Source organism: Acanthopagrus latus, chromosome 23 (assembly GCF_904848185.1).
Source record: "Acanthopagrus latus isolate v.2019 chromosome 23, fAcaLat1.1, whole genome shotgun sequence".
Lineage (NCBI taxonomy): Eukaryota > Metazoa > Chordata > Actinopteri > Spariformes > Sparidae > Acanthopagrus > Acanthopagrus latus.
In genome coordinates, this window is record NC_051061.1 from 12442341 (window position 1) to 12452861 (window position 10521).

Sequence of the window (10521 nt, forward strand, 5' to 3'; positions counted from 1 at the left end):
TCGCCTCATGCATTTGTTGCCAAATAACACTTTTTCAAATTTTGTCAAACTGTTATTTACATAAAAGTAATATATAAGTTAGTAAGGAGAAAAGCTACAGGTCATCTTGCAATGGGATCAGACCAGCTGCAACGCCCGACCAACAGCATGTTGACGTTCTGACCCATGACTACTCAGAGGTCATTACTGCATTATGACACGAGTTCTCAGTACTAGTGGGTTGGATCACAACTATCTTGGAACTGAGAAAATAATTTAAAATAAAACATCTGTGAAAGAACTCAACATCGCTTCTGAAGACATATTTGCAACAACTCAGGCAAATCATTGGAAACAATAAGAAAACCGTCAAATGAGCACCGCAGAGAAACGTGTCTGTTTTCATTATTTTTATTTATAATGTGTTGGGGAAGAAATATGATTCTCCCATGACAGTATGTCCCCAAACAATAGGAGGTCATGTGTGTTTTGTTCAGACGTTAAAGTCTGGATATTGATAGTGACAATTGCTTGTAAGGAGTTGACTCACTGTCTCTGTCGCCTAGATACTCAAAGCTACAGTAGATATGTCTACAGAACAGATATCTGACGAACCAAGCCAAGGCTAAGCTAACTGCTTGCATAGACCTCGTAAGGAGGCCCTCAGTGTATCTATGTTTACAGACTAAGTGTCTCTGACCTACTTTACCTCTTAGTCCTCTGGCTAAAGGGGAGAGATTCTGTATCACCCCCCTTGCTACTTTATTAAACAGATACCCATGTATGGAAGCACTGCCTCCTGGAGCTGTAACATATCATTTGGACACTTGGGGAAGACGGGTTAGGATTGTCATGGCAGCACACACTTCATAAACTACCTCATATCTAAGCTATCGGTGTCACCGAGTCTTCTTCATCCCTCCAGAACGGTCAAGTGAGCCGAAATTCCACAACATAATGCACTTTGGTATCAAAGACACATAAACATGATTTCAAAAATACAAAGTTTTCTCAAGTTAGTGTAGCAGCTAGCAGCAAAAAATGGCCTGGCAAGAAAAAAAATAATACATCAAGATATTGTCTCCCTCTGTTTGTGATCACCACCTTTTTTTTTATAAAATCTGCTGCTTACAAAGATCCACTCTCTGATTTGGACAAAGAGGCAGAGCAAGCGCTAAGTGTGACTTGAGTCCTGGGATGGTTAGGACGGCTCAAGGAAAAATCAGTTGGCAATTATCATCAGCAGTGAACAATCCAAAGGCTCCCAAAGGGTCCTGGGTAATAAAGTTCAGTGCATCACAGAGCCCATTGGACTGTAAACACCTCTGACATGGGCAAAGCCAGGCTGGTCACTGTCAAGACCTGAGGGAGGAGACAGACACAGCAGTAGACATGATGAGTAAAACTGAAGACAAACACACTGATGCTAATCTGCAATATGACATCAGTGTCTTTCTGAGAAGACAAACAGCAGAGGAAGTGGTGCTGAGTCACACTGAACTCACCTTGGTGTCACTGCGGTATGTGAAATCCCTGACTTTGTCCCCATTGGCTAACACATAAAGTGGTGGCGAGGGCACCCCAAACACCTGCAGCCCTCCCAGCACCAGACCGTCAAGAGCACCATTCAGCCTGAGAGGATCACTCACCACCTGGGACTAGAGAAGAATTTAAGGAGCTTTTATCATTTTCCCTTTTGTCTAAATGTGTCAGAACAAAAGATCGCATTCAAACATAATGATATCATTTAATAAATGGACCTTTAAATCAAGTGGTAAAATGCAAAACTTCTACATTCCCAGTGCAAATACCACTCGTGTCGTCCCTACCTGTCCAGCAATGAAGATAACGTAACAATAATTTCCCATTTCAAAAGTGTCGAGACTGTCCCCGTCATCCCAGAACAAGTCGCCCCGGGCCCAGCCGCCTGCTGACAGTGCCACCGTCAGGAAGAAAGGATTTCTGCGTGAGGCTGTGGTCGTCAAAGCTGGATCCTTCACAGGAAACGGCAGATCAAAGAAAACATGAGGAAAATAATGATGAAATCAAGTGTTTCAGCTACGTTTCAACTTTAAGATATCAGTCAGAATGTCACAAAAGTTGATAGCTGATAGTTGACAACACTTGATCTTCCACTTCACAGCCATTTCACTGAAAACTGAGGCTGACAATGAATCGATCATCAGACAAAGCCTAAAAGTGTGCACAGATGTGCTGTTCTGATGACAGTAATGTGATGTAATACACTTGTTTATTTTATGCTGGCCTCATATGTGATTAAGTTAAGTAGAAGTAGAAATTGTAAACAGCACTTTCACATACTTGTTTTACCTGTTTCAATTATGTACTATGAATTTTGCCCATCCTCAAACATTCTATTAATAATTCATCTCTACTGAACCAAAACTGATACAGAAAGGGCCAAACTCAGCAAAATGAGGAGCTGCACATTTACAGTTTGTCCAGAGTTGATACTCACCTGCTGGGGGATAATGTGTCCCTCCCTCACATGGACGTTGATGGTGTCCAGAGAGGCGGGCAGGAGCAGGTACTGACCCTTGCTGTAGAAAGGCTGACCCTAGAGCACAAAACACAGACAACCAGGGGACAACTTCAATCATGCCACACGACATAAAAGCCTCAAACCCAACAGTAAACAAACAAAAACTGATTTGAACTTTGTGATGATTTTTTTTTTTAACCTGTACCTTATTATATTTTCTCTGTATTTGTGTCCAACTGTCTATTGGGGACAACAATTTCTGAAACTGGTCCAGTATTGAGTGAGATTGCTTCAACAAGCATCTGCGAAAGAGGCTGCAAAGCAACGACCAACTGTGCAATTGTGCCCCATCAAAGCACGTCCACTGAAATGGCCTCTGTCTGACAAGATTATGAAAAGAATCCCCGCAGAGATTGCCCTCTTTCTAAGACTAAGGTCCCTGTTTCTGGCCCAGAGACAACACATCGCTCTCAGCAAAACCATAGTTAACCTTTGAAAGTGCAATATGTAAGAACTTGAAAATACTGAACTAAAATTCTTGAACAGAATGTAAAAAATAACAGTTTTGTCTAAGTGTTGATATGATGCGGACACATCGACTTAATTTAGCATGCTAGCCTCTTCCCAAGTCGGACTGAAACTCCTACTCAAACACTAAAACTTCCCCATTGCACTGAGCTCCCGGGCAGGACTGCTAGCTGCAAGTCTAACTGAACAAATGAGCCCCTATTTGATTGAGAGTGTAATTTCAACAGGTGGTCAGTTCTTACATACTGCACCCTTAAGGCTCCTGTGTGCCAGTGGACTTGTGAGAGTGGGGAACATGGTTTGGTAACTCACATTGTGTACACTGTACCAAGTGCCAGGGGGCAGGTAAGCAGCCAGCTCTTCCACCCCTTGCTCTAAAACTGGGCTGATGAGAAGTGAACTCCCCCACAGGAACTGTCGGTCTATGGTCTGACTGTTTGGGTCAGCGGGAAACCTAAAAGATAATGTTGTAGAATATGAAGCATGTGGTTGTATTCATTTCAATTTAAGACGACAGAGAGGAGAGGACACATACTCCATGAAGAGAGGCCGGGCCACCGTGTCAGCAGAAGTGTGTGCATGATGGAGGAGTGTGTAGAGGAATGGAAGAAGAGAGTAGCGAAGGTTCAATGCACTCCGCATGGCTGCCTGGGCCTTCTGCCCAAATATATAGGGCTCCTGAGGCTGCAGGACACAGACAAATAGAAACACACAGACAATGAGGACATATAGAGTTACTTCTATTCATAATACATGAAACAGATGGACTGCTCTAGGCGCAGTGGAAAAAAACATAAAGAGTCGACCCCTTTGACTATGTCTCACAGCGTTCTGCCGGTCATTATGATTTCTCATAAATGGGTAGAAGGCCCCGAGCTGCATCCATCGTACACACAGCTCCTCGGTGGTGTTGCCTCCAAAGCCACAGATGTCCGCCCCCACAAGAGGCACCCCGAACAGGCTGAACTGCAGCACCGCTGAGGGGGTGGGAGGGACAAGTCGGAAAGGTCAGTCAGATGATCTGTGGTCGCTTCAAAAAAACAGATCCGTCACATACAGTCCTGTCAGAAAAACTAGATCAAACTGAATAACAACTAAAGGATCACATGCTTTCAAACAAAACAGCATCACGACCTCCAAGCATCTTCTCACCAGGGATGGAGTATTGAAGCTGCTCCCAGTCACTCCTGACGTCTCCCGTCCACACGCCAGAGAAGCGTCCGATGCCAGAGAAGGAGGAGCGAGACAGGACGAAGGGTCTCTTCCCTCGTACTTTCATAAGAGCGCTGAGGATGGAAGCCAACCCCGGGGTCAAAATGGTTGACAGCACAAATAACAAGAGCACAAAGATCAACTTGGCCCATACGTTCTGTGGTGTCACACTGGGCTCAAAATTAAAACGGTTCATACTAACAGCAGTAGTGTAACCACAACCTTACACCACTATTTCACACTGAGTTTTGTTCATCTGACCTGTTGCAACGATGTTGACCTACTTTTAATACTTTTTTTAGCTTCCACCCTAGACACAACTGCTCTGAAGACTCCCCTAAAAACAGTTTGACTGTCTTTAGATGAACCGTCTACACAGGGGTCCTCTATCTTGTCTTCTTTATTACTATCTGGATATTTTATTCAGTTATTCAGTTGTCAGAAATTGATGTATTCACCCTGATTGTGTTTATATGAAGTCTCTGCATCCACATCTTTGTACTTAAGGGGTAAGTTGCTTCTTTGGAAATCTGATCTATTGCACTCTTCATGGCTGCTGGACACTGTTTATCATTTTTGTTACCTTTTTGCTCTTTTATTGTTATTCGTTTTAATTTGTTTATCTGTTGCTACCAATTCATTGTTTTTGTAGCATTGAGAATTGAAGCGACATACTCTATTGTGTTGTACAATAGACAATAAAGATATTGTATTATAATCTATTCTAGCAAGAGCCGTATGAACAGGTGATGAAATCTTGCCTGACTTATCTGTCAATTGATGTCAAAAGGTCTGACTTCATCACAGTGTCCAGACAGCTGATGGCTTGCAGAAAATTGTCATTTTTGCTAATTGCTGTTTTTGCCTTATTGTAGGGCTGCACAATTGCATCTGATCGCAGCACGGTCTTACCTGTGCGTGGCGAAGGCTTCTGTCAGTCCGTACATGTTGTGCAGGTTGTAGTGAGTGGAGAGCTTCTGCTGAGCCGACATACAAAGAGTTCCAGAGTTCAACTGACCTCCAACCACCCCTGTTTGTATGACAATCAGAGAGACATGCAGGCCACTAATTAAAGAAATATGTTATGTACCCAAACTGTGCACGCAGAAGGCTAATTCTCTTGTTAAACTATGTAGTTCTTTGGCAATACAAGTTATAGAGTATTAAGTCTTTTGTGTGTACAGTGAGTTTTCGAAGTGGTACGTTTATATTTTTGTTGAATGTACAGAAACTGATTAGAAATGTAAAGCCTATAATGCTTGTATGCCTTTAAATGCAACACTGATCCAGTACACTCACTGGGTGTGTAGGGCGGGTGCTCAAGATCACCGTCAGGACAACCCTCCACTGAGCCTTGCACAAAACTGGCTGGTTCATTCATATCCTGTGTGGAACGTGGAAGAAACACAACCAAGGAGAAGTTCTTCTCTATTCTAGGATGGTTGGCTACATAACCTCTGTCCATGTACAAAAATACTCACAATCCACAAACCATCCACAGGCACTTTAGAATGAAAGTCTCTGATGCAGTCCTCCCACCACTGTCTAGTCTCTGGGTTGGTGAAGTCGGGGAAGGCTGTCGGTCCAGGCCAAACCTGGATACACAGTAAGGGCCATGCATGACATAAGCACCTGACAAAAGGAAAGAAAAGCATACATCCCCGTAAAAAGTGTCTCACCTTCCCTATAAGGATGTGTCCTGTCGCATTCTTAATGAAAACATCGCGTTTCAGTCCATCATCAAACGGAGGGTAAGTTCCAGGGGGGCTGGTGCTGCTGATCCCCGGGTCCTTTTGGCAGAAAACAGTAGAGCATAAGTCAGTCAGTCAACAAATAAAGTTAAGAAAGTTTTGCTGCCATCTACTGGATAAAACATTGTTAATGCTCAGTTCACACATCACTACAACCACTTTAAACACATGCACTGTAATGTTTTCCCATTTTGAATTAATTGTTGAATCGGCCTCATCAGTCTGTTAAACCTAAAGATGTCTCACCAGGATGAGGATGTACTTCATGCCTCTCTTGTGGAACTCCTCCACCATCTCGGGTAGGTCCCCAAATCGCCAGGGGTCAAAGGTGAATACCCTGCGCTTATTTGCATAGTCCAGATCATTCCACTGCACATCCTGATGACGAGAAACAAAGTGATTTAATGCGTCAAGCAGCATTGTCCAGTACTGATGAGGATGACAAGTGAAACGTTTACATTATTCACATTTTAATGTTCAGATTACAAAATGATTTTTCCAGCTGGTATATTTAAGGTAAAAAAGTCAATAAATCAATTCTCCATCAAGACCACAAAGTTTTGATTTGTAAAGATCAACAGATTATTAATGACAAACGTCATTTACATTTTCAAATTCTTCACCAGGACAGGCTACATACATTTTTTTTTTTTAATATACCACACTAAGGCCACATAATCTCAATTTGAATAATTTCTTTAACACGGAAAAATAATATTCTAGCATTCAGTTAGGAACTGGGAAAATTTCAGATAAGAAGAGTCAATAGTTGGCAGAAGTCTCCTTTACAAAAACAACTTGAGTTCCCCACTTTTTGCACCATGTGTGTGTAACAAGTGTTGTTTTTGAGTGCTGGCTTTTGATTTCAATAATTGCAAATGAATGCGTACAGTGATTTCTGATTTAGAATTAAACTTGTGACATCCCTACTACATAATAAATACACATATATAAAAAACAAACAAACATGTATGCTCTAATTTTAACTTCTATATTAAAGAGCTCTGTGAATATTTCATTTACCAGAGGAAATTTAGCATCGTGCATGCGCTGTGCCACACGGCGGGTTGTATTAGTGGTGGTGTAACCCCAGCGACACAGATGAAAGCCCAGAGACCAATAGGGAGGCATCATAGGATATCCTGGTGAAAGACAACACAAAAAACACTAGCACCATTTTCCAGCACACATAATGACATTTCATATGTGTGAAAAAACTACATGTCTTTTTCTTGCCATGTTCATTTGTTGATTGCTTTTGATACCTGAAAATGCCGTAAATAAAAAGAGTGAAGAGACGTACCAATGACCTGCAGGTACTGCCGTGTAACACTTTGAGGGTCAGGACCCATGAAAACGTACAGGTCCAGGATTCCTCCGATAGCCACCCAGGTGAGAGCAGGGGTTGGCTGCAGCATCACCTCTACAGAGACATTTGGGTAGATATTCAGCAATAATAAGCATTCTCATGTATTAGAAATGTTAATTCTGCATGAAAAATGGGATGTGTGTATGTGTGTGTATAGGAACAGATAGCTTGGTACCAACTGCATTGCTGCTGAGAAGGAACACTCCATGTGCCAGGCCATCCTCCTCCTGTACAATGTAGAACGGGTGGGAGCCATAGAGGTTAGCATCGGCCTGTAGACAAAAACAAGTGTCAACATTAACAACTTGAACACACAACAGGAAAGAGGTAGGACATAACCGAAGCTTAGTAAGGATTGTTGGGCCGGGACGTCTTGATTTTAAATGTTAACAGGTGTTTTTTTTCAGGATGTTTAAATGTGCTATAAACGAAAAGCAACTGCAATCCACTGCGATAAACTCACATGAGGAGCCATGTCTCTGTTCCACAGAGTCAGAGAGGTCCAGTTCAGATCCAGGAGGAGGGAGGTGTAATGCTCCCCGAGGCCAGACACAAGGGAAGAGGCCAGTGAGGTGGACAGCTGCAGGTACTGGTCAGAAAACAGCAGAGGAGCGACCGTGGTGTTCATACTGGACGTACAGGACAAACAAACATGCACTATTATTATTAAGTTGTTGTGTTAACTACTACAAGAGATAGGAAGATAAAAGATTTTATTGTGGTTCATGATAAAAACACTCATTAATTCTACATATTATCATTATTGTGACAATCGTGAACATCCTCACGAGTGACTTGAAAAAAGCTGTCTAGCTCAATAATGTACAGTCCAATATGGATTGCATCTATTTTGATTTGCCACAAGAGGGAGCCGGCATCTTTCCAATTACTCCTTAGCCAGTGTAGCTAGTGTGTGGAAATATCATGGATTTAAAACACAATAATGACCATTTATTTACTCTTTATTTATGCAGGGAGACCTTATGGTCGACGATTGCCTTATTTAAGACTGCTACAAATGATGGTGCAACACATTCATGAAAGTGCAGGTCATACACTGAGGTGACCAGTGGTGCTAAATACTATGTTACAAATGTTGGAAATTATAGGCATCACAATACATATTATTAATATCAAATTAAAAGAAAACTAAACTGTATTAACTGCAGTGTACGATTTGTGATCACGATGCAACCAGAAACAAAATGGGACAATAACAGTCAAACTAGTCACAAGCTGACTAATTCACATGTGCATTACACATACTTGAAATTAATCAAAAGCTCACATCACTCTTGAATTAGATTTCCGCCGCACTATGAAGCCAAATGGGTCAGACTGGTACTCAGTGGTATAGAGGGCATCTACAGTGTCAGCTTTGCTCCGAGGGAGACCACCTGGGAGCTTAACTTCATATCGCTGAGATGATGGATCCTTTAACTTGAGAGAGGACAGATGTCAGTTCAGGTTTTTACATTTGCTTCCCGATGAACAGCGTGTACAGAATAGTTAGGGGCTCCATATGTGAATCTCATACATATGAATGAATACCTTAAGTCTCATTCACACATCTATTCCCAACCAGCACTGGCTTACAACTTACCACAAATTCTTACCATCCAGTGCTACATATACATTTTTCAAACATTTTCCAGTTGGCCAGTTTGGTCACTGTTTACAAGTATATTTCAGGGATTTTTTGAGCCAATTTATCGAGAATTCATAATTTTAAATTATCATACTATACATTACAAAAGACAATAAAGACACAATATGTTTAATCTGTCTTTTTCAGTGGTTGCAGTATTATAAACTGAGTACTGTGTGTACTTACAGTGAGGTGTAAGCAGCCTGCAGCCTCCTCAATGACTTCTAGGCGCAGAGCGGAGATATCTCTGGGGAGATAGGAGGGGGTGGCACGAGTCAGGGTGGCAGCCTGGCCCCGTGTGGTGGGTGTGAGGGGACCCATTTTGTAGCCAGGGTACACACTGGGGTAGAAGCACCAAGGTGGTCCTTTTGCACCAGGCAGAGGGGCGTAGCAGCATCCCCTCTCTTCACACTCTCTCTGGCTCAGAAGCCGGTCCCTAGCGCAGTCAAACCGACTCTCTGGGGCCATGGTGCATTTAATGTCTCTGGAAACATCACCATCTTGGGCGTTTTCTGGCTTTGTTGTATTATTATTATTATTGTCAACAAGCCTTTCATGTACGTTGGTTTTATTTGGCTCATCATAGACTGATCTAACCAGTATGGCCTGATGGTTATACAAGTGGTTCATGTGCACACATATTGACAAAACAAAGGCGAGGAGGAGCAAAACTACACTGAAGCTAGACAGTTGACCCATATTTCATGACAGGTCAGAGGGCACTTCAGGTCAGCTCTACATTAAACACCTTATGACTCGTCTGGTGTAAATATTCAGTAGCAAAATAACTTATACTTATTTACAGAAGTCCATCATGAACATAAAGCTAATGATACAGCATTTAAACTCACAGTTTTGTTCATTTTGCGAATGTTGTACCGTTTTACATTACCGTTAGCTAGCTCAGTGGTGTCCGAATTCATGTCTATGGCTGAATTAGCTGTTAGCTAGCAGTTAGCTAACGAACAGTAAACTGTCGGAGCTATTAGTCAGCATTTACCTCCTAACAAATAACGAGCGAGCAGTCACAGAACATAGTTTCTGTTCAAGGCAGCGTAACGAGCAGACTTTCAGTGACTACATCGAAATAACATGTCTGTAGAAGAAGACGACGAGGAAGTCTAACAAGGCTAACATCAAACTAGGGCAAGCCTACTAGGACAAAATTGCTCAAAATCTGCTCGTTCTCTTCCATTCCCCTCTACTGTTTGTTTTGAATGAACAACAAAAACAACGTGTTAATCATATTATTTCAGTCATAAATATTAATATTTCAATGTAAATAGTATATAGGCTAGAAAAAGAATTGCTGTCAAAATTAATGAAATCCAGATCTTTGTGTTTAATTTCCTGATACAGAAATTACCACTGTAATGTAGTGTCCATTATATCAGACTAAAATATTAAAACATATTTTTGTGCTGTTGCTCTAGAAGTGTGTAATGCTTCATTCTAAAATACCTACATTAATAAACACTATTTGAACAGTCAACACCTATAAATCATTTTTTCCCCCCTACTAGGTAAATTG

At 41.7% G+C, this 10521-nt stretch overlaps 1 protein-coding gene across 1 annotated transcript; it reads right to left on the reverse strand.

The window, feature by feature from the left end:
* Positions 1 to 374: 374 nt before the first annotated feature.
* Positions 375 to 10150, reverse strand: gaa (glucosidase, alpha; acid (Pompe disease, glycogen storage disease type II)). Its single transcript, XM_037088624.1, has 19 exons — positions 9177 to 10150; positions 8631 to 8782; positions 7806 to 7971; positions 7518 to 7614; positions 7277 to 7396; positions 6997 to 7115; positions 6220 to 6351; positions 5902 to 6012; positions 5704 to 5817; positions 5522 to 5606; positions 5135 to 5252; positions 4163 to 4296; positions 3836 to 3987; positions 3546 to 3694; positions 3323 to 3464; positions 2459 to 2557; positions 1809 to 1973; positions 1485 to 1637; positions 375 to 1341 (listed from the first exon to the last, which is right to left on the reverse strand). The coding sequence occupies exons 1-19, from the start codon at positions 9687 to 9689 to the stop codon at positions 1276 to 1278; spliced, it is 2787 nt and encodes a 928-aa protein (XP_036944519.1). The 5' UTR covers positions 9690 to 10150; the 3' UTR covers positions 375 to 1275.
* Positions 10151 to 10521: the final 371 nt, after the last annotated feature.